General features: G+C 41.5%; 2 protein-coding genes across 2 annotated transcripts; both read left to right on the top strand.

Annotated features, from left to right (window-relative positions):
• The first annotated feature begins 11 nt into the window (after window positions 1-11).
• LOC124674751 (acetyl-CoA carboxylase 2-like) lies at window positions 12-13,281 on the top strand. Its single transcript, XM_047210804.1, has 33 exons — window positions 12-313; window positions 988-1,051; window positions 1,778-2,135; window positions 2,231-2,437; window positions 2,516-2,677; window positions 2,780-2,872; window positions 3,038-3,133; window positions 3,234-3,407; window positions 3,485-3,578; window positions 3,654-3,841; window positions 3,926-3,976; window positions 4,145-4,184; window positions 4,261-4,385; window positions 4,486-4,602; window positions 4,697-4,771; window positions 4,844-4,900; window positions 4,982-5,086; window positions 5,171-5,257; window positions 5,822-6,013; window positions 6,095-6,283; window positions 6,707-6,817; window positions 7,229-7,318; window positions 7,388-7,564; window positions 7,877-7,954; window positions 8,036-8,158; window positions 8,251-8,520; window positions 8,676-8,920; window positions 8,997-9,234; window positions 9,338-9,690; window positions 9,777-9,990; window positions 10,156-10,335; window positions 10,430-12,568; window positions 12,750-13,281. The coding sequence occupies exons 1-33, from the start codon at window positions 100-102 to the stop codon at window positions 12,804-12,806; spliced, it is 6,963 nt and encodes a 2,320-aa protein (XP_047066760.1). The 5' UTR covers window positions 12-99; the 3' UTR covers window positions 12,807-13,281.
• A 4,773-nt stretch (window positions 13,282-18,054) lies between these two features.
• On the top strand, window positions 18,055-20,793 carry LOC124669481 (transcription factor RAX2-like). The gene is made up of 3 exons (XM_047206097.1): window positions 18,055-18,190; window positions 19,435-19,564; window positions 20,052-20,793. Exons 1-3 carry the CDS (start codon window positions 18,055-18,057, stop codon window positions 20,791-20,793), a joined length of 1,008 nt encoding a protein of 335 aa, XP_047062053.1.
• Window positions 20,794-23,894: the final 3,101 nt, after the last annotated feature.

Below are 23,894 nucleotides of genomic sequence, written 5' to 3'. Positions count from 1 at the left end.
GCATCTGCCAGGTTTCCAAACCTGGGGTCACAAGCTTCTTTGATGGCACTCTGCCTCTGAAGAACACTGCAACTCTGCTCTCTGTCCAAAGCGAGGACGATGGGATCCACGCATTTGCCCATTGTTGGGCTGAATGCCTCCACAACGCCGTCGCTGTCCACTCTTCGCCAGATCAACTCAGCTGGTGCCTCGTTCCAATCCCCTTCCCCTTCAAGGTCGTCCAAGAAGAAAAGCCGCCGTGTTAAGTCGATACGGGATGATGGCGATGGAAGCGTGTCAGACCCTGCAGGGCATAACAAGTCTATTCGCCAAGGTAAACCCCACACCGTCTCCTTTCTATTTTGGTGTCAACCTCAGACTTGCATAGATGATGAAAGTTTTCTTGACTCAGAGCATGCGGATTTTAGTGTACGACAGCTCAATATTACTAGTACAAAAATGATAGTTAAGATACAAATCAATGTTGCAGCAACCTTCACATATTGTTTCAATGGTTTTGCTAAATCTTAGTCGCATGGGATTTCCTTTTGTCACACTGAGCCATCTGAGAATTCACGCTGGGATCTAGGAAATCAAGATTAGATCAGATGGCTAGCACCATTGATTTAGACATAATAAAATCTCTGTCAACTTAGGTGTAAAGATGGACTCTATTTTATTTGATCTATGTACTAGTATTTTATTTGTTTATTACACTATGCATATTTTTTCTTGATCAATTGTTTTCAGTGGACGGAATGTTTAATATTCAATACGATGTTTTCTTAATGAAAGGGAAACAACAATACATGTATATCGCAGTTTAAGTGCGGTTGACTGAATGCTTTTCATATTTATAATAGTTCTAGAGAAAGAAGGATGTCGCAAAATATTTTCTTATAAATTTGGTCAGAAGAATAACAATAACATTCCAAAAGTTGGCAGGCCATTGCTTGTTTTTAGCTGTTGTGTAGGCTTGCTCAGTTTCCAATGCATATCTGGATGTAGGTCTCGCTGGCATCATCGACCTCCCAAAGGAAGGCACATCAGTTCCGGAAGTGGACATTTCACAGTATGTACTTCAGCACAGTTAAATATAGTTAGTTCTCTTGAAAGGACAGGGAAAAATGTATAGCTCATCTACAGTTCAATATATTTAACTTGTTTTATTATCTTTACGCTTAAATGTTGAAGTTGTAAATTCTTTATTCTCATAGATTGACACTTGAATACATCATAGTTATACACTGTGCACCTGCTAGTGCTGGAAATTGAACCATTGTCATGTGGTGAACTGCAATCTGTAAGGTTTTTTTTTTGATCTAATAATAGTTATAAATCATGTACAACCTCTCTCCATTTATAACATTAATGCGTGATGTATAAGATATACTCCCTCCGTCTAAAAATAAATTCACTTATCTAGATGCATTTTAGTTAGAGACACCTATTTTTAGACGGAGGGAGTAGTAATGTTACAGGGTGTGATTTCGCTATGTAAATTATGGAATTACATCCAACTTTGTAAAGGGAAATATCCCCCAAAAGAGGTTACTTCTTCTTAAGGGTTACAGCCCAAGCACATTGCTGTTACACTGCATGGAGATTGTTGGGCACTCACAAAACATTTCACTGGAAAGAGTTTTTCATATACGCATTGTTTAAATTTAATTGCCAACTGAAACCCATACCCTACTGGCGGATGAAAGGCCACTTGTGTTTCCGATTCATACTAGGCAATACTATGTCACATGTATTATGGTGACCACAGTAATGATTTTCCTCGTTTCTTTTCTAGTGGGTCTGGAGACCACATGGGCTCCTACCAAATGAATGGGATACTGAATGAATCACATAACGGGAGACACGCTTCGCTGTCTAAGGTTGTTGAATTTTGTATGGCATTGGGTGGAAAGACACCAATTCACAGTGTATTAGTCGCCAACAATGGAATGGCAGCAGCTAAGTTCATGCGGAGTGTCCGGATATGGGCTAATGATACATTTGGGTCAGAGAAGGCGATTCAGTTGATAGCTATGGCGACTCCGGAAGACATGAGAATAAATGCAGAGCATATTAGAATTGCTGATCAGTTTGTTGAAGTACCTGGTGGAACAAACAATAACAACTATGCAAATGTCCAACTCATAGTGGAGGTCAGTACTGTTCACCCCTTTGATGTGCAATTTATGCACAAGCTACTCTTTGTTCTTTTAGCATGACATTTGACATGGCAACTTTGCTTTTGCAGATAGCAGAGAGAACAGGTGTTTCGGCCGTTTGGCCTGGTTGGGGCCATGCATCTGAGAATCCTGAACTTCCAGATGCACTCACTGCAAAAGGAATTGTTTTTCTCGGGCCACCAGCATCATCAATGAACGCATTAGGTGACAAGGTTGGTTCAGCTCTCATTGCTCAGGCAGCAGGGGTTCCGACTCTTGCTTGGAGTGGATCACATGTAAGCGTTACATTCTCTCGGATAATTCATCGCCTTATATTTTTGGTGGATGCATTTTATAATGACATTTTATTATAGGTGGAAATTCCATTAGAGCTTTGCTTGGACTCTATACCTGAGGAGATGTATAGGAAAGCTTGTGTTACTACCGCGGATGAAGCAGTTGCAAGTTGTCAGATGATTGGTTATCCTGCCATGATCAAGGCATCCTGGGGTGGTGGTGGTAAAGGGATTAGAAAGGTACATTATTCATTTGGTTGCACTGTACTCAAGAGATTCTGTTATTATGTGTGCAGTGTTAGACCTAACCTTTTTAACATATTAACTCGATATCTCTTGCAGGTTAATAATGATGATGAGGTTAAAGCACTGTTTAAGCAAGTACAGGGTGAAGTTCCTGGCTCCCCAATATTTATCATGAGACTTGCATCTCAGGTTAGACTTGTCTTGAATTTCTAGTTTCCAAGGATGCTGTTTCTGGGTGGTATATTGTACACCTGGAAGCTTCACTTGCTCTTCCTTGCAGGCTAGAATTGTATTTTGTAATCTGTACTCATATGGTAATTTTCATTTTAATCTCTTCCCCCTTTCCTTTTGTAGAGTCGACATCTTGAAGTCCAGCTGCTTTGTGATCAATATGGCAATGTAGCAGCACTTCACAGTCGTGATTGCAGTGTGCAACGACGGCACCAAAAGGTATGGTCCTAGAGATGGAAACCATCACTTTTATTACGGGTCTGCTTACCTGTAGTTTTGACCACATGGTTCAATTCCGTCCTTTTTTTTGTTATAACAGATAATTGAGGAAGGACCAGTTACTGTTGCTCCCCGTGAGACAGTGAAGGAGCTAGAGCAAGCAGCAAGGAGGCTTGCTAAGGCTGTGGGATATGTTGGTGCTGCTACTGTTGAATATCTCTACAGCATGGAGACTGGTGAATACTATTTTCTGGAGCTTAATCCACGGTTGCAGGTTTGTTCTTTTGAACACTCTACAGGACTTCTATTTTTTTTGGCAGTCATTTACATGGTTAAATGGTCTACATTCAGGTTGAGCACCCAGTCACTGAGTGGATAGCTGAAGTAAATTTGCCTGCAGCTCAAGTTGCAGTTGGAATGGGTATACCCCTTTGGCAGGTTCCAGGTAATAATAAAATCATTGTAATATCTTTAGTTTCTGGCCCATGTTATTTCGTTGTCTAATTATCTCCTTACACAGAGATCAGACGTTTCTACGGAATGGACAATGGAGGTGGCTATGACATTTGGAGGAAAACAGCAGCTCTTGCTACTCCATTCAACTTTGATGAAGTAGATTCTCAATGGCCGAAGGGTCATTGTGTTGCAGTTAGGATAACTAGTGAGAATCCAGATGATGGATTCAAGCCTACTGGTGGAAAAGTAAAGGTGCGTTTTCCTAATGTGATATCTATGTTTCAAGCACACTAGGGTTAGTAAACTCATCTGGTTTTGATTTTTCGTATATTTCAGGAGATAAGTTTTAAAAGTAAGCCGAATGTCTGGGGATATTTCTCAGTTAAGGTGAGCTAAGCTGTTCATAGCGCTATTGCAGTGCCATGTTATTTTGAGTTCTGCAGAAAATTGGTCTGCAAGATTTTTTATTTGAATTAGTATTCTCATTTTGGTTTTGATTGACTAAGTACTGATCCAATCAAAAAATCTTTTCCTACCCTCTTCATCTGTTTTCAGTCTGGTGGAGGCATTCATGAATTTGCAGATTCTCAGTTCGGTATGTATACCCAGTGCATATTCCTCTTTGCTATTTGTATTGATCCTTACATTGTAAATTGCTCCTTCGATTACAGGACATGTTTTTGCCTATGGAGTGACTAGATCAGCAGCAATAACCAGCATGTCTCTTGCATTAAAAGAGATTCAAATCCGCGGAGAAATTCATTCAAACGTTGATTACACGGTTGATCTCTTGAATGTAAGTAATAATAGCAACTTGTTGAACCCTACTTTTTGATTTTACATCTGGCTTTCCTTCAAAATAATCCCTTCTTGTGGTTTCTGCATCTTTAATTCAGGCCCCAGACTTCAGAGAAAACACGATCCATACCGGCTGGCTGGATACCAGAATAGCTATGCGTGTTCAAGCTGAGAGGCCTCCCTGGTACATTTCAGTGGTTGGAGGAGCTCTATATGTAAGCCAATGAAACTAGTTAATGTTACAGCAACTTTTGGCAAGCCAATTGTGAAAAACACAACTAGTGTTGAAATGATTGTTTTGTGTTGTAGAAAACAATAACCACCAACGCGGAGACTGTTTCTGAATATGTCAGCTATCTCATCAAGGGTCAGATTCCACCAAAGGTAGTGTCTTAATTGGCGTAAACTCTGTATATTACTTGAAGGTGAACGTTGTTGACCATTATTTTTGTGCAGCATATATCCCTTGTGCATTCAACTATTTCTTTGAATATAGAGGAAATCAAATATACAGTAAGTGCGACATTCCTTAAGAAAGATTCAGTTATAATGCAATGATAGCTACCATTGATGCTCATCTACACCATGTCACAGATTGAGATTGTGAGGAGTGGACAGGGTAGCTACAGATTGAGAATGAATGGATCGCTTATTGAAGCAAATGTACAAACATTATGTGATGGTGGCCTTCTAATGCAGGTATTTATACTTGCTCATAAATATAATCTAAGGTTGAAAAGTACTGCCGAAAGAGTTCTGATTCTTTGGTTGTAATTTCTCCAGCTGGATGGAAACAGCCATGTTATTTATGCTGAAGAAGAAGCAGGTGGTACACGGCTTCTTATTGATGGAAAGACATGCTTGTTACAGGTAAGGATATTCTCTTTGTTTGTTCCTTTATCTATAATCTTGGTGTTTGATGATTGGATTTCGTATTCCTATTTGTGACTTGTTACTGACTTACTGCAGTCACCTTCTGATCATTAGCACTTTAGTTTGAAAAGAAAAGATAAATCGGTATTATGAACTAATGAATGGTAGAACATGATGTTTTTCAAGATCACACCAGGACCAGGTGATATTAAATTTTACCGACAGCAGGTCTTGTGATGTATAAGGACAAGTTACATAGGTGCAATATAGCTAAGAGGGCTCCAGCTCTTTTATATTGCTTCTTCTATTTCTCAAATCTAGGTTTTCCAGCAACAATAGTATTTTTAACAAGCACTAATTATCATAATAAGGCACAAAAAGAGTTAGAAGGTGTCCTTTAACACTATGTCATGTAACCTTTAAAAGCTTGTGATCAGATCATTTTAGTGATACAAAAGAACAATTGAATACTTTATGATTTTTTTCTTACACAAAAACTTTATGATTCTTGATCACACTGCATTGTATCCTCAACTAAATAAATGACAAATCATTCTGCAGAATGATCATGATCCGTCAAGGTTATTAGCTGAAACACCCTGCAAACTTCTTCGTTTCTTGGTTGCCGATGGTGCTCATGTCGATGCTGATGTACCATATGCGGAAGTTGAGGTTATGAAGATGTGCATGCCCCTCTTGTCACCTGCTGCCGGTGTCATTAATGTTTTGTTGTCTGAGGGCCAGGCGATGCAGGTTATATTACTGCACTTTTTTGTTGCTTATGCTGTTAATAACGATTGCATGTGAAGCATCTGAATTTAATATTTTTTTCAGGCTGGTGATCTTATAGCGAGACTTGATCTCGATGACCCTTCTGCTGTGAAGAGAGCCGAACCATTCGAAGGATCTTTTCCAGAAATTAGCCTTCCTATTGCTGCTTCTGGCCAAGTTCACAAAAAATGTGCTGCAAGTTTGAATGCTGCTCGAATGGTCCTTGCAGGATATGAGCATGCGATCAACAAAGTAAACTTTAAGACCCCTACAGTAACTATATTTCGAATATATTGTCTCATATTTCCTGTTTTTCTCAAATACCATTATTTTATTATTATTATTATGAAATTCTGGATTATTCTGAGTTCCTCATTGACCTTTTTCTGCCTTTCGCTACAAAATGGTTTCTAATATATAGAAGTTCTTGATGCTTGTCTTTGCAAATGTTGATTCAAATGCTTTTCTCTTATGTTCATCGTACTCACTTACGATAGAGATGCTCTTTCTTTCTGTAATTAATGTTTTGGTTTGGTGATTCCTGATCAAACCGTGTATTTCCGTAATTAATGTTTTGGTTTGGTGATTCCTGATCAAACCGTGTATTTCCTTGTAATTTAGTCGATAAGCTTAGCATTTGATTACTTTTTCCATTGCACCTGGCTTCTTTTTCAGGTTGTACAAGATTTGCTATGGTGCCTAGATACACCTGAGCTTCCTTTCCTACAATGGGAAGAGCTTATGTCTGTTTTGGCAACTAGACTTCCAAGACGTCTTAAGAGTGAGGTATGTGATAATTGATATGATATGGAGGATCTGGCAAAAGGGGACATTGGCACATTTAGTTTATAATATAGAAGGGTCTTAATCCTTGACTAAATGATCATCTCACTTATCGTGGTTTACATTGTACATTGATCAATCACCTTGGTAATTCGACATAACTTATTGCACAACCTTTAAAATGTCTTTATATTCTAATAATGTAATAAAAATTCAGAATATTCAGCTTCAGTTCTTCATAATATGAAATATTTGGTACTTTGTCTCATTTATTTGCACTCTACGTTGTTTTAGTTGGCTTGCCATTCTAACTGAATCTTTAAAGAAGTTCTTGTTTGGTTTAGCCAGTTCTTGTTTATTGATCTTTTGTACCTTGTGTTCTGCCTCAACGGATTCTAATTTTTATGCAATCAGTTGGAGCGTAAATACGATGAATTTAAGTTGAATATTGACCATATGAAGACCAAGGATTTCCCCACCGAGATGCTTAGAGAGACAATCAAGGTCAGTTTTTGGTTTCTGATGGCATCCCGGTCTAAGTTGTACTATTTTTTGTAACAAGTTTTCTTTTAGGAAAATCTTGCATATGTTTCTGAGAATGAAATGGCGACAATTGAAAGGCTTGTTGAGCCTCTGATGAGCCTACTGAAGTCATATGAGGGTGGGCTAGAAAGCCATGCCCACTTTATTGTCAAGTCCCTTTTCGAGGAGTATCTCTTGGTTGAGGAACTATTCAGTGATGGCATTCAGGTATTCTTTCATTTCAAAACTGAGAAAATCTACTAGATTCATTTTTACGGGTCATTCCTTTTAAACATATATGAACTGATGTTATATACTCCATCCGTCCATAAAAGGATGTCGGAGGTTTGTCCAAATTCGGATGTATCTGTACACTAAAAAGTGTCTACATCCGAGTTTATACAAACTTCTGACATCCTTTTATGGACAGATGTTGTACATATTGTTGATTGCATCAGAGCCTTTTTTCGTAATTAAGTACCAAATATTTTGTACATGGCAAGAAATTGATTGATTTCCCCAAAATGTGTTATTTTGTAGTCTGACGTGATTGAACGACTACGCCTACAATATAGTAAAGACCTTCAGAAGGTTGTAGACATTGTTTTGTCTCACCAGGTAAGTTACTTTTGGCCTAATGACTTGGTGCAATTGATCACTGAAGCAATCTTCGTCACTGATAGTTTGATTTTTTTCTAGGGTGTGAGAAACAAAACTAAGCTGATACTCACGCTCATGGAGAAACTGGTTTATCCAAATCCTGCTGCCTACAGGGATCAGTTGATTCGCTTTGCTTCCCTCAACCATAAAAGATATTATAAGGTGACAATGGCGACCTAAAAGAAATGGAAGCTTTTGGATAATCTTAATGTGATATCTTAGGCTAACGAATTACTTTCATTGTAATAATGTAGTTGGCCCTTAAAGCGAGTGAACTTCTTGAACAAACCAAGCTCAGTGAACTCCGCACAAGCATTGCAAGGAACCTTTCAGCTCTGGAGATGTTTACTGAGGAAAGGGCAGGTTTCTCCTTGCAAGCCAGAAAATTGGCCATTGATGAGAGCATGGTAGATTTAGTCACTGCCCCACTGCCAGTTGAAGATGCACTTATTTCCTTGTTTGATTGTAGTGATCAAACTCTCCAGCAGAGAGTGATTGAGACATACATATCTCGATTATACCAGGTATTGCATGAGCTATTTTTTGGATCTTCTGCTTTTCTGGATGCAAACACTATAGTTTCTAATGAATAAGATGATCAGTGTGGAAGTATTTGATTTAGAACTTGTAAGACATTTACTGCTCTATAAGTGGGCTAACTTGCCAATGATATTTTCAGCCTCAACTTGTGAAGGATAGTATCCAGCTGAAATATCAGGAATCTGGTGTTACTGCTTTATGGGAATTCACCCAAGGGCATCCTGAGAAGAGATTGGGTGCTATGGTTATCCTGAAGTCGCTTGAATCTGTGTCGACAGCCATTGGAGCTGCTCTAAAGGATACATCGCATTATGCAAGCTCTGCGGGTAACACGATGCACATTGCTTTGTTGGGTGATACTCAATTGAATACAGCTGAAGATAGGTATGTTCATGTGCATATTAGTGCTGATGAGTTTATTTGGTGCAATTCTTAAAATAACTTAACCTATTTCTTTCAGTGGTGACAATGACCGAGCTCAAGACAGGATAGACCAACTTTCTTTGATACTGAAACAGGATACTGTCACGGCTGATCTATGTGCTGCTGGTGTCAAGGTTATTAGTTGCATTGTCCAAAGAGATGGAGCACTCATGCCCATGCGCCGTACCTTCCTCCTGTCAGATGAGAAGCTTGGTTATGAGGAAGAGCCGATTCTCCGGCATGTGGAGCCTCCACTTTCTTCACTTCTTGAGTTGGTATGCGACTCATCAAACTGACTGCATGATGTTTTGATACAACTTAAAATGCTATTATTTTGTTATCTGCTACTTGTATTTATTTAGCCTGCTTTGGATACAGGATAAACTGAAAGTGAAAGGATACAATGAGATGAAGTATACACCGTCACGTGATCGGCAGTGGCATATATACACACTTAGAAATACTGAAAACCCCAAAATGTTGCACAGAGTATTTTTCCGAACTCTTGTCAGACAACCCAGTGCTGGCAACAGGTTTACGTCAGGCCATATCAGCGATGTTGAAGGGGGACGTGTTGAGGAATCTCTTTCATTTACGTCTAGCAGCATAATGAAATCGCTGACGACTGCTATAGAAGAACTGGAGCTTCACGCGATCAGGACTGGCCATTCTCATATGTACTTGTGCATATTGAAGGAGCAAAAGCTTCTTGACCTTATTCCCGTTTCAGGGTAAGCTTGGACATTGTTCTTTTTACATAACATATATGCCTTGCTCTTGTGTCTCACCTTCTCAATGAGCTTTTCTTCGTACACAGGAGCACTGTTGTGGATGTTGGTCAGGATGAAGCTACTGCATGCTCTCTTTTGAAAGAAATGGCTCTAAAGATACATGAACTTGTTGGTGCAAGAATGCATCATCTTTCTGTATGTCAGTGGGAAGTGAAACTTAAGTTGGATTGCGATGGACCTGCCAGTGGTAGCTGGAGAGTTGTAACAACCAATGTCACTCCTCACACCTGCACTGTAGATGTAAGTTTTATTGCCTTGCATCTTGTTTTCCTGTATGGAACTAATGAAACTAAAGTGAACACATGATACTTATATACATAGAACTACCATCTTACTTAGTTTGTTGTCATTTCCACCTCATTTAGACATATGGTCTGAAGCTCATGGTGCTTTTAATGCTTTTAGATCTACCGGGAGGTCGAAGATACAGAATCACAGAAACTAGTATACCACTCTGCCTCATCGTCATCTGGTCCTTTGCATGGTGTCGCACTGAGTAATTCGTATCAGCCTTTGAGCATTATTGATCTAAAACGATGCTCTGCCAGGGCCAACAGAACTACATACTGCTACGATTTTCCATTGGTTAGTATCTATCTCTACGTATTGTGTATTCTGTTAGCAGATTACTATTGGTATTACATGTCCTCCTAAAGCTGATAAGAACTCAAAAATGTAGGCATTTGAAACTGCAGTGAGGAAGTCATGGTCTAACATTCCTAGAAACAACCAATGTTATGTTAAAGCGACAGAGCTGGTGTTTGCTGACAAGAATGGGTCGTGGGGCACTCCTATAATTCCTATGCAGCGTGCTGCTGGGCTCAATGACATCGGTATGGTAGCCTGGATCTTGGACATGTCCACTCCCGAATTTCCCAGTGGCAGACAGATTATTGTTGTCGCAAATGATATTACTTTTAGAGCTGGATCATTTGGCCCAAGGGAAGATGCATTTTTTGAAGCTGTTACCAACCTGGCTTGTGAGAGAAAGCTTCCTCTTATCTATTTGGCTGCAAACTCTGGTGCTCGGATTGGCATTGCCGATGAAGTTAAATCTATCTTCCGTGTTAAATGGATTGATGATAGCAACCCTGAACGTGGATTTGATTACGTTTATCTGTCTGAAGAAGACTATGGCCGTATTAGCTCTTCTGTTATAGCGCACAAGACACAGCTAGATAGTGGCGAAATAAGGTGGGTTATCGATTCTGTTGTGGGCAAGGAGGATGGACTAGGTGTGGAGAACATACATGGAAGTGCTGCTATTGCCAGTGCGTATTCTAGGGCATATGAGGAGACATTTACACTTACATTTGTGACTGGACGAACTGTTGGAATAGGAGCCTATCTTGCTCGACTTGGCATACGGTGCATACAGCGTGAAGATCAGCCCATTATCTTAACTGGGTATTCTGCCCTGAACAAGCTTCTCGGGCGGGAAGTGTACAGCTCTCACATGCAGTTGGGTGGTCCCAAAATCATGGCGACTAATGGTATTGACCATCTGACTGTTCGAGATGACCTTGAAGGTGTTTCTAATATATTGAGGTGGCTCAGCTATGTTCCTGCTAACATCGGTGGACCTCTTCCTATTACAAAACCTTTGGATCCAATAGACAGACCTGTTGCATACATTCCTGAGAATACATGTGATCCTCGTGCAGCCATAAGTGGCATTGATGACAGCCAAGGGAAATGGCTGGGTGGTATGTTTGACAAAGACAGTTTTGTGGAGACATTTGGAGGATGGGCGAAGACAGTAGTTACTGGCAGAGCAAAACTTGGAGGGATTCCTGTGGGTGTTATAGCTGTGGAGACACAGACCATGATGCAGCTCGTCCCAGCTGATCCAGGACAGCCTGATTCCCATGAGCGGTCTGTTCCTCGTGCTGGGCAAGTCTGGTTTCCAGATTCTGCTACCAAGACAGCGCAGGCAATGTTGGACTTCAACCGTGAAGGGTTACCTCTGTTCATCCTTGCTAACTGGAGAGGCTTCTCTGGTGGGCAAAGAGACCTTTTTGAAGGAATTCTGCAGGCTGGATCAACAATTGTTGAGAACCTTAGGACATATAATCAGCCTGCCTTTGTATATATCCCCAAGGCTGCAGAGCTTCGTGGAGGTGCTTGGGTTGTGATTGATAGCAAGATAAATCCAGATCGCATTGAGTGCTATGCTGAGACAACTGCAAAAGGGAATGTTCTCGAGCCTCAAGGGTTGATTGAGATCAAGTTCAGGTCAGAGGAACTTCAAGAATGCATGGGTAGGCTTGATCCAGAATTGATAAATCTGAAAGCACAACTCCAGGGAGCAAAGCATGAAAATGGAAGTCTATCTGACGGAGAATCCATTCAGAAGAGCATAGAAGCTCGAAAGAAACAGTTGCTGCCTTTGTACACTCAAATCGCGATACGGTTTGCTGAATTGCATGATACTTCCCTCAGAATGCTTGCTAAAGGTGTGATTAGGAAAATTGTAGATTGGGAAGAATCTCGGTCTTTCTTCTACAAGAGATTACGGCGGAGGATATCTGAGGACGTTCTTGCAAAAGAAATAAGAAGTGTAATTGGTGTCGAGTCTTCTCACAAATCAGCAATGGAGTTGATTAAGAAGTGGTACTTGGCTTCTGAGACAGCTGGAGGAAGCACTGAATGGGATGATGACGATGCTTTTGTTGCCTGGAGGGAGAACCCTGAAAACTACAAGGAGCATATCAAAGAGCTTAGGGCTCAAAGGGTATCTCAGGTGCTCTCAGATGTTGCAGACTCCAGTTCGGATTTACAAGCCTTGCCACAGGGTCTTTCCATGCTACTAGATAAGGTACACATGCTTACAGTTTTTAGCTGCATCTATTTTGTTTGCAAGTTATTTGCTGAGGGTGAGTAAAATGTTGCTATCTTCATATACACTTAGTCTGTAACCAAACAATGCCGCCGCTATCTTTTTCATGTAGTATCGTTCCAAATAATGTCTGACACACTTTTCTTTGGACACTTTGTAGATGGATCCCTCTAGGAGAGCAGAGTTTATTGAGGAGGTCAAGAAGGTCCTCAAATGATCAAATGATACCAACACATCCAACACAGAATGTGCATGATATCTGTTTCTCTTGAGTACATATATAGAAGGATACAAGGCGGCTGTAACCGATCGTAGCCAATCTGGGCCAACCATTATTTTTGTTAACTTGTTGGTGGTCTTGCTTTCGCGACCCCCTCCGGCTGGTTGAGGAGTGTAAGTGGATGTGTTAGTTCTGCTGCCACATGATTTGAGAAGAATAGGGGCAGCGGGTTACCTGCCATTGGCAAGAACACTGGTGATCTTTCTCGGGTGCTTTAGTTCTGTGATGTACTATGGCCTGTTCGACGCTGTAACTCTAGTCTTGAAGTGTGATTCAGATGTCCATTCAATTTTGAACTTGAATAATGTGTTTTGTAGGCTTATGTGTACCTGTACGTGGAATAAATGTCTGTTGAGCTAGCATTCAACATGGAAATCTGCTCGGATTGTAATGTATGTTAGAATTCTGATCTTGTATGTCTTTCACTTGATAGCATGTCGCCTCTTCTGGCAACATACACGCTATCAGAAAGGTTGGCATGCGTTAGGTGTTACTGAAGCTCATAACTCTTGCCTAACCTTTTTGTCACCGGCTTTACTTAATTTCTAGCCCATGTTTGTCAGCCAAGGTTTTACTCTGCTGAAAGTTCTCAAGAAATATTTTGGGTTGGAGCTATTGTAAGAGTTGTAAGTTGGCGTGAGCTAAATGCAGGGATCTTGTTTGCGACAGGGATAAGGTGTTTACGTTTCTATGTCTCTCCTCTCCCATCACTTTACAGAAAAAATTCTTTTGACTGTCGTAACTAATTCACATTCCCCTGGACTTGCTACTATGCTAGGGGTGCCCTGCGCCATTTTGGCATTTGTTCATTCTTCAGCTAGTGCAGTTCCGATTGTTTTATTGCATGCATGTGGTTGTTTCTTCTCAGTGAAACAGAGATGTGTTTGGCTGTTTGCTTTATATGCGCCAGCACAATGGAATGGAGCATCATGCCATTTTCTTCCACGGCCACCGGGCTAGACAAAGAAAGGAAAACATCGGAAGATTTTTCTCGCATAATCTATTTTCTTGCATGTGGGTGTTCCTATGTGAAGCCACTTGGTTGTTACACTGCATTAGTTAACTGTGTATATGTAAGAACTCTGTCGGATGGTTTCGTTTCTATGCATTAGTTAACCGGGAGTTGGGTCCCTGTTCATCAACTACCAGAAGTACGATGCTGCCACTAATCCATGCATACGTGTATAGTTCTGAACTCAAAATTCTAGCTATAGTTTTTTCTTTTGAGGGAAAATTCTACCCATTGTTGTGACACCGTGCGAGCATTTTACCCCAACGAAACAACCTTTATCTTATTGTACTCCTTGGTTGTAGATATTGTCACAACTTTAACCATTTCTCAGTATCCACTTGTTAGACATGTTAGCTAACTACAACTAAGACACTTACTCGTTAAAAAAAATTACCATACTATGTCAATTTACTCTGTGAAATTTTCTAACTAGTAGTGCTAGATGCATAATGGAACCAGATCCTCTAACGATAAGGAGCAAAGTCAGGGAAGCTACATTCCTTCAACTTCCTTCGCCACGTTCATGTGACCAATTTAATCTAAATTAAGTTGCACAACATATATATTTGGTATCCATTTACAAAGTTTCGGGAAGTCAAAGACAAATCTAATTGATCTCACAAAGTATCCACTGAGTCGCAATTGATGTGTGTGTGAGACGCACAACTCCACCTGCCACACAAAAAAGTAAAATTTACGACCACCCAGTTATATTTGCTTGCTAGTACGGCAACATGTCTACAGGTCAAACTTGTAAAAGCAGAATCAGTTCAGTTACAAACACTCCTATTCAAGGCATAGTATGATTTAGCAATCATTGGATCCACATGCTGTGTTAGACCTATTATCCAAACATGTCCCCCTTGCCACAAATCGTCACTACTACAAATAACGCCAGTCCAGTACACACATTCATAATCAACACATATATCATTGCTCATAATTAGACATGATTCGTGACCATGCATGTTAGGTGCGCCCTTGGACAGTTGTAGTTGGACCTTTGCCCCTCTCTCTTGGCAGCACACAGCACATCACAGCACAGCAGTCTCGCATGCATGACTCACACTGGTCGTACATACATATTGCACATCCGTCGACCCGATATATCAAATCCATCAAGAAAATATTGTGACATGGACGGCGGCTGTCTTGGAATAAAACTAGTAGGCATGTGACTTTCAAGGAAAGATTCGAGATGCAAAGCCCAGAGAATAATACTCGTAGGGGTCAACGTTCGTACGTACCCGACAAGTATACGCAACGCAATTATTGCGACTCGTGGTATTGTTTTGTGTTCTTTTGTTATTTATTTGCTGTAAGTGTATATATACATACATAGCCACTAGAAAGAAAGGAACATATGTGACACATCCAAAGTTACATAGTCTCATGACCATCCAACCCCAAATGAAAAATAATAATACTTAGGAGCAGTTAAGAGTAGCAATAAAATTCAGCAAAACTCCACAGGGACAAAGCATGACCCCATGGAAGTGAAATCTTGGCTCTGCTGGTCAATAGTGTGCTCAAAGAGTCTTCCCGGCTTTTAGGTTTCATTTGGCCAACCTGCGGGCATGACGATATATAGAACACTAACTAGGTAGTCTGTAGATCACTACACATATAGAGTGCAGGTATCAAGTAGCCCATGGAGAAAGGAGGCTTAATGGCCCCTTTGATTCACATGCTAAATAACGCAATATTGCAATTTCACACACTACATTTCAATTCTACAAGATTTATCTACTCCCTCTGATCCATAATAAGTATGGAGAACTTAGTATAAAAGTTATACTAACTTAGTATACTCTATTTCTCGATACTTATTATGAATCGGAGAGAGTATCAAAGTATTTTTTTCATTTCACCACAAGAAAAGTAAGGATTGTTACAAAGAGACGAATGAATAAAATCCTACTCCCTCCGATCCATATTAGTTGCAACTAATATAGATGTATCTAGACATATTTTAGTTCTAGGTATATATCCATACTAGTGTCAAGTAATATGAATAGGAGGAAGTATAAGATTCAATCATACAAATCAAACAGTCTTACACCCGCAAAATAAAATAAAAAAGCCTCCACTGGAAATTTTTCAAATATTTCAAATTGCTAATCCTAGGAATCTAAGAGGCCCTAACAACTGTCCAATTACATCTTGCCAAAAGTTGACCATAATCAGCTCTTATTTTACCGCACCCGTGCATGCATGCAATTGCACATGCACAAGAAAAGTACTCGGGGAAGATTAGTCAGGTCTCCATCGGAAAACTCGAACGCACGTCCTAGCCTTTGCAGTGCAGCGTAAGCCTGTGTTAATGCAGATTACAGGCGACAAATCAACACATACACGGAGCCTGCCTAGCTAACCATCTCTTTCAGTACCGAGACCTGCGCAGCCAGCTAAATGTTCGTGCGAGAACTTTTCTCACGCTTTGCGCGTGACAGCGAGAGGTAATTGTACAGTACGTACGACCATATTTGTCTACTGATTTTCTACTGTTTGCGTTTAATTTGCTGGGTTTATTCTGCCGTCCATGGCGGAAAATATACACTAGGCGGCCAGGGTTTTTCAAAGCCCTGTTACCTACCTGCCCACTGATAGTGATATCAGCCTGGTGATTCCAGGTCGGATAGAGTTGTGCATGCAGCTGCATGCATGGATCTTACTTTTTTGCCGGCGTGGAAATAAATTATCTTGAAATTTTAAGAATGGCACGTAACACCTAATTACAACATGTAATTGTACTAATGATGGACAATTTAATCGAAATCAGGCAACTACTCATTCATATGCTGCAGCCATGTGGATTCATATTCACGCTTTAACTAGAGTTAATTAAGGATTTACTCAAAAAAGGTTCGCCCCACTTTATAAAAGAAGCCACACGACCGAACCAATATAATGTAGTGAGGAAAAGCCTCTTACAAAACAGATCATAAAAAAATAAAATAAAAGAACATGAACAGCCACACCCCCAATGAGGCACCCGAGAGGCCGAGACTACCGACTAAAGACGAACCCACGCCCCATCGGGAAAACACCGGACATCATCACGCCGCACTCACCAACTTGTCACCAAAGAGGGCCACCTCCCCCCTCGCTCCGAGATGTGGAGTGCCGATCTTGCCAGCTGATAGTGAGGATCGAGAATAATGACAACTAGGTCACATATACAAGATAGGAGGCTGCTGAGAACACCCTATGCCAGATTTGAAAGAAATTCGAGGAGGGATGTGAACTTGTCTGCCTATGGCAACGGAACAAGACCGAAAAGTGCCGGGGCTGGCTCCACGGCGACGCCCTCCAAGAGGGTGACAACGCAATTGAGAGCGGAGGTTTGGTATCGCTGACGAGGTGGCCCGCGGGGAGCAACGTGTGCGGGTTGAAGCTTTTTTGACTAGGGATTTACCAGCTCTAGAATTTGTTGATATTGACTGAGGCCCTAGATAGTCTTCTCTGGATTTTTTTTTAGAATTTCATGATTGCAGACCAAATAGATGGTTGTCATGACGAAGTACCACACCTTTGTTTTCCCACAAACAGTTACTACTATTTATATTTACTTTACGCGTGCTGGACGTACTACCATAACAAAACACGAACGATTCCATGTGCAAGTGTACTTTGTTAATGGAAAGTGAGAGGCTGGTGTGGGGGCGAGGCTGTACCGCTAGGCTACGAAATTTCGATTTGAAGGGGCCAACCAGCGAGCCAGAGGTGACTGAAACCAACCAGACAAACGCAAGCCTACACATTGACTTCCTAGAGCATCCACATCGTCGTCGTCGATCTCCCTCATCTCTCTCTACCCCTCTCTGATCAACTGTCTCCTGTCAGTCTTATATATTTTTCTGGCGCTCTTGTTGCCTTGTGCTGGCTAGCTCCCTCTCATCTGTTCAAGCTTAGCTAGTCCTCCTTGCTTTCTGTGCCCTCCTCCAATATCTTCTCTCATCCTGAAAGGCAGTGTTCCTCTGTCCTCTAGCCTGTCTGTCTCGGCGGCTAGCAAGCTCGAGAGTGTTTAACAAAAGAAAGTTAGCTAGCTAGGAACCGCAGCAGTGGGATTCGGTGTAGCAGCTGCTCTGCTAGGTGTCGTCGTTGCCTTTGTAGCTAGCTGTGTTTCTTCTCCTTCTTCTTCATCTTCCTCACATCGACCGGTCTCACCTGATGGGAAGGGCGCCATGTTGCGATAAGAACAACGTGAAGAAAGGGCCGTGGTCGCCGGAGGAGGATGCCAAGCTCAAGGAGTTCATGGACAAGCACGGCACCGGCGGCAACTGGATCGCTCTCCCGCAGAAAGCAGGTATGTATGTGTGCGTGCATATGTGTGATGTGTGAACTACAATTTGGTAGATTTATGCTGGTTTGATTTATGTTGCAGAAGAGATTTCTTCCTATTTTCTCTCGGAATTATCGTTTGATTTGTTTCCGTTTTCTTGTTCTTGCTTTGGGATTGCTTTAATTTGTATGTGAAGAACACCTCTCACGCGTCTAGAACAAATGGTCCCTAATTAAGCATGTCATGACTCCTGCGTCTCCCTCCTCTCCCTCTCTTCCTCTCCCTCTCCCTCTCCCTCTCTCTCTCTAGTATGATGGATAGAGACATGACTAAGTCGAAATGTTGTCGTCTTTTGTGGTAACTTCTCTTTTCCAATCTATTAATTTCACTTATCATTTCCCGCTTAATTAATTATGATCAGTACCTTCTCTAGGATCATCACCTGTTCCATGTTCCTAGAGCCAAACGGGATTGTAATCACTTTCTACCTCTCTCTCACAAAGCGCACACCGTTTTCCTTTTTTTCGAAATGGGGAGTATCACCCCGGCTTCTGCATCATGATGATGCACACGGCCATTTATTAATAAATTCAGGTTTAGTACAAGTTTTACAACTCAAGCATCAGCCAGGATTGATACAAAAATCAACCAGCGAAAAAAGCACAAACTACTCGGAGTAACCATCAAAGTAATCTCCTAGTATGACGCCAGCCAGCCTGGCACCAGATATCCTGAGCGACCATCTGGAGCCGTGTGCATCCAGAAACCATGGCATCTCGCTGTCCCTCCGGCGACAGGAGAGCCCAAAGCTGGACCCAATGTGACACCATATGGATAACCTGCAAGAAATGAAAAGATTGTTTTTTATTAAAGATAATATCATTTCTGGCCCTCCATATAGACCAACATAAAGCAGAAACCCCAATCCGGATAAAAGCCTTAGATTGTCTATCTACTCCATTCAACCAATTACCAAACATATTAGTAGTATTGGTTGGAGGTGGAAGATCACACACCGTTTTCCTAGGGCTATCTAGCATACAGTTGGTAACCTCATGCAATTGTGACACTCTTGATTGGGTATGACTCTCACTGACTCTGAATCCCCTTTGTTAGAGCATTCTGGTGCATCTAATTGTATGCATGTTGCTTTTGCTCTTTGGCTAATTGCTTGCTACAGGGTTTTTCTTTCCTTTTGCTCTCTACAAAGCAATGAATTTCTAGTTTGCTAGACATTACTATTGGCCTCAATTTGCTATCTTCATTAGGGTTGAGGAGATGTGGCAAGAGCTGTAGACTCAGATGGCTAAACTACCTAAGGCCTAACATTAAGCATGGGGAGTTCACCGAGCACGAAGACAGGGTCATCTGCAGCATGTATGCTAGCATTGGAAGCAGGTATCCAAGACTGCTTTTGGTTCTCTCGATCTCTTAAGCGCATGTGCTCTAATAATCTCGTTTAGATTTAGGCACGCCCAAGTTGAAAGAAAATTATGAGAAAGTTCATGGAAGCAGCTAGCAAGTAACATGCGAACTCGTATATTATTTTTTCATCCGAATATTTTGCGCCTTCCAAAAAAATCCTTTAATATGATTCTGAAGTTTTTTTTTGCATGACACAAAATGATCGTTTTTTTAGGATGAAGTTTGTCACAGGTTTCTAGGTTATAGCATGCAGAATTTACCAAATTAACTAACCCCACACTACTTTCTCATCTGTTTCTCCCCCCAAGAAGAATCTTCAAAATGTGCTCTATGCTAGCAAGCTCTAATAAGAAACTGATAACAATCAAGGAAAATAAATGGAAATAGTATGCACACATACATATATGCTCATTAATTAGCTATTAACTGTATATATGCATGATCCAATATTACAATTCAGGTGGTCGATCATCGCGTCGCAGCTGCCTGGTCGGACGGACAATGACATCAAGAACTATTGGAACACCAAGTTGAAGAAGAAGCTCATGGGCTCTACGGGCGGAGGCGCTGGTCCGCCGCCACGGGCACCACGGCAGAACCACCAGCAGCACCGGCCGGTCCTGCTCCCCTACTCATCGTCACCCCACCCAAACTACGACAACTTCTTCCCAGGCTCCGGCGCCCTCCTCCAGCATCAATCAGAACTCAACATCCCCCATACCCTAACCCTACAGCCCCAACAAGACTACATGCTCAGCAGCTCAAACTCCATGACAAACAATGGCAGCACCTCACACCTGCTGCATGTAACCACGACGCACCGCCAGCTCCAGGTGAAGGAGGAATGCGGCGGCGGAGGCGCCATGATCGCGTTCGGCTGCGGCGACCAGCAGAGCTGCAGCTCGTCGGACGGGACGACGGCTCAGTACGGCGGCCAGTTCGGAGGCCGCCACCATGGGAGGGAGCTGAGCTTCGACCACAACGGATACAGCTACGGCGCCTACAACAATGGTGCCGTCGAGCAGGATCAGCAGAAGCTGTTCCAGCAGCAGCAAGCGCAGCTGGACTACGGCTACGAGGAGATCAAGCAGCTGCTCATGACCGCAGGGACAGGCGCCGACGGCGGCAGCCTGATCCACGATCCGGCGGCGGCGGAGCTGATCGCCTCGCACGCAGCTGCTGGCAAGTTGACGATGATGTAAATCTGAGTAATTAAGACAGACGACGTATCAAGTAAAGAAGAAGATCAAGAACGAAACGAAGGTGTGTGTTAATTATTTTTATCTCGTTAATTTTCTTTTCTTTTCTATTGATTTATGTAGAGTACTGAAATGAAGAAACTCCCGTGTCACGGCTGCATGCATGCACATGCACGTGCCTGACAGCGCTGCCCTTGCTGTATGAGTGTATCAGTGTATGTGAGCGTGACATGGGATCAAGATTCTCTCTCCTCTCGATCTCTTTTTTCTTTCTGTTACTGTTGTTGTACTTCTCTCCCTCTTCCTTTTTCATCAAAGATTCAGAGGTATAGTGATATGAAGTTCGTACTAGTACTGTGGAAACAGAATGACAGTGTTTACTTAATAATTGGCTACACCTTTCAATTTCACTCACTTGGTCTGGTACTCGATTGGACGGGAATGCTGGATTATATCTTGTGTATCCATATATTTACCATTCATGTGTGTCCTCGTGTCGATCAGTTGATGTGATGTGTCTGACACTCTCACTGTGTTATCACCCCAATTGTTTGAGTGCATAGTACAACCAAAGTGCACATGAAAACTTACAAGTTGAGAAACTGAAGTATATATTGGTTAAAGTTGCCAAGAATGTGACATGTTCATTTTTCTTTCATATTTGTCTCATAGCTAAGAGGACATCAAACTTTACCACACTATAGTAGCTATCTTGTTTTTCCCAGGAAAAACGCTATGCGTGGTCTTGACTGAAATTTTATTTGGTTCCACTATGAGTCTATGGCACATATAGTAGCCATGTTCTCCTAGAGAAAATTGTAGAAACCAGGTACTATTTTTGCATTTTTATCACTGTTGTGTAAACTACTCGCTTTGAATGTTTTTTTTTTGCATAGACCACCTAACTATTCTTGTGATAATTTGCGCATATCTCTAAATCTCAGATTAAGCTAGTTAAAAATAGATCTGTCGATTGGGGCCACAATCTAGTGATGATGTGGCATTGCATGTGAACATGTCATCAACTGCATTAATTAACCTAGTAAAGTTTTAATCAATTTGATCGGTTGTTTGGAAGTTTTCTCACTTTTCTTGAGATTCAACCAAACTTTGGTGATATTTTTGGACTTTTTAAAATAATGAAAAAGAATTTAATAATTGAAAAATTGGAACTAACTAATATATAAATGTTTAAAACAATTTGGACCATCCAATTGAATTTTTTATCACTTTTTCCCGATTCAGCCTTTGGTGAAATTTTCTAACTTCTCTAGCCAACTGATGACACATGGACATGCAATGCCATATCACCACTAACTTGGGCCTCAACCACTAGATTTGTTGTTAATCAGCTTAATATGAGATTGGACTTCTGTGCAACCTATCAAACAAATAGTTAGTGGTATGAACAAATATAGTAAGTAGTTTTCATAACGACGACATAAATGGTTGTTTGTTTCTGCTATTTCTCTGTTTTCCTAGCAATCCACCTCTCACATAGAATAATTTCTATTGCCAAATGGTGTAGAAGAAATTAGATTAAACTGCAGTAGCGAGATATTTATTGTTAAAGAGGAACCGGCGAGTACCGAACCTAGAAAACTTACATACCAAAATAAATATGATATTGCTATTTTTGCCAAAAGAGAGAGATATTGGTAGAAGAGAAAAATGATAATAGCCATGAAATACAGAATAAAGGAAGACTAAGAGATTCTTATTACTACAAAAAAATCCATTTCTCCTATAGGGAAAAAATGTAGTATCATCAAACTATAACGACCGGGAGGCTTGCTTTGGTGTCCCCTCCCTCACCCAAACTCGAAGGGGTAAGTTTTCCCCGGTGCCTTCTACTTTTAGCCTGAAAAACCCATTTTAAGTCCTATATACCCTCGTATAGATGTACTAGGTGCACTCATTGTTTCTACTAGCTGATGTGACCGACGGAAAATTTTACCCATGTACGTTTCTGGTTTCAGCGTAGACAGTTGGGTGCGCGTGTGACTAATGAATAATATAGACTTAAACGGACCGTATGAGCTGTTCTAGGGCTTGTACTTATGTCTTTTTTATTTACTTTTAATTATTGCGTCCATGGTTAAGAAGAGGTATGAAGAGATCCTAGCTATTCATGTGTTTCAGTTCACCAAAGTTTGAAGTAGGGGGGGACACCGAAGGAACGACCGGTTCTTTGCCATAATTTTGTGTGGTCTGAACAAGGAACCCACATATATAGCGTGTGTGTGGACTGGACCGTCGACAGAACAACGAAACGAGGTCTCCTGTATATGTATGTGTGTACGTACCGCGAGAAACGCGCCTCTTGTCAGTGTCAGGAACACCATTGTTTTCTGGCACTTGCAGCTACAGAAGCTGGCATGCATTGCGATGCACAGAGGGGCAGAGAGATCGATGAAAGATTCCGTGTGATATCACACACGAAAAGATTCCCACGATAATCTATAGATATCTAGTTGATTTAATTAGCGCGTGTGTGGACAGAGTGACAAACATCGGCCAATCTCGTGAGGTATATCCGCCTCTCTGTCGTCCTGGCTCGTGTACATATACAAATGTATTTTTTTTTGTTGAAACTTGTGTGTAGTATAATCTCGCTCCTTCTCTCAAAACGAAAAAAAATCAGTAATATCTTCTCCCATTTTTAAAAGACATGCACTACATGGTCAAGTTCACAAACTTGCCGAAAAATACTTTTCTACGCTTTTGATCAAATATTACGTAGTTTGACTTAGAACAAAACTACTAATTATGCATAATATCTTGATGTGGAGGGAGTACCCATTATATCACTAGTAGAAAACAGGCCTTTCGTCAGGCCCTTTAGTCCCGGCCGTGTCCTAGGCCGGAACTATAGGCCTGGCCACGTCGCCCCGAATCCGCCCAAGCGTACGGCACCCATTGGTCCCGGTTTGGGATACAAACCGGGACTAAAGGGTTCTGCGGCCCGCTGCGTCTGCTGGCACCCCCTTTAGTCCCGGCTCGTGACACGAGCCGGGACTGAAGTCAAACCATTCGTTCCCGCGCGGAAGCCGATCGTCGTCGCCGGCACAGAAATCGATCGTCACGCGCACGGGAATTTGGGT

This window comes from Lolium rigidum, chromosome 7, assembly GCF_022539505.1.
Source record: "Lolium rigidum isolate FL_2022 chromosome 7, APGP_CSIRO_Lrig_0.1, whole genome shotgun sequence".
In the NCBI taxonomy this organism is placed as follows: Eukaryota; Viridiplantae; Streptophyta; class Magnoliopsida; order Poales; family Poaceae; genus Lolium; species Lolium rigidum.
The sequence above is the reverse complement of the archived record's forward strand: the minus strand, read 5'-3'. Positions and strand labels throughout refer to the sequence as shown.

Bases quoted from the DNA above. Each gene is read 5' to 3' on its own strand.
- LOC124674751 (XM_047210804.1), top strand. From the start codon at position 100: ATGGGATCCACGCATTTGCCCATTGTTGGGCTGAATGCCTCCACAACG. The intron at 4,901-4,981 runs GTAAGTGCGACA...ACCATGTCACAG, and splicing joins TAGAGGAAATCAAATATACA to ATTGAGATTGTGAGGAGTGG. The intron at 7,565-7,876 runs GTATTCTTTCAT...GTTATTTTGTAG, and splicing joins TATTCAGTGATGGCATTCAG to TCTGACGTGATTGAACGACT.
- LOC124669481 (XM_047206097.1), top strand. From the start codon at position 18,055: ATGGGAAGGGCGCCATGTTGCGATAAGAACAACGTGAAGAAAGGGCCG. The intron at 18,191-19,434 runs GTATGTATGTGT...TATCTTCATTAG, and splicing joins CGCTCTCCCGCAGAAAGCAG to GGTTGAGGAGATGTGGCAAG. The intron at 19,565-20,051 runs GTATCCAAGACT...ATTACAATTCAG, and splicing joins TATGCTAGCATTGGAAGCAG to GTGGTCGATCATCGCGTCGC.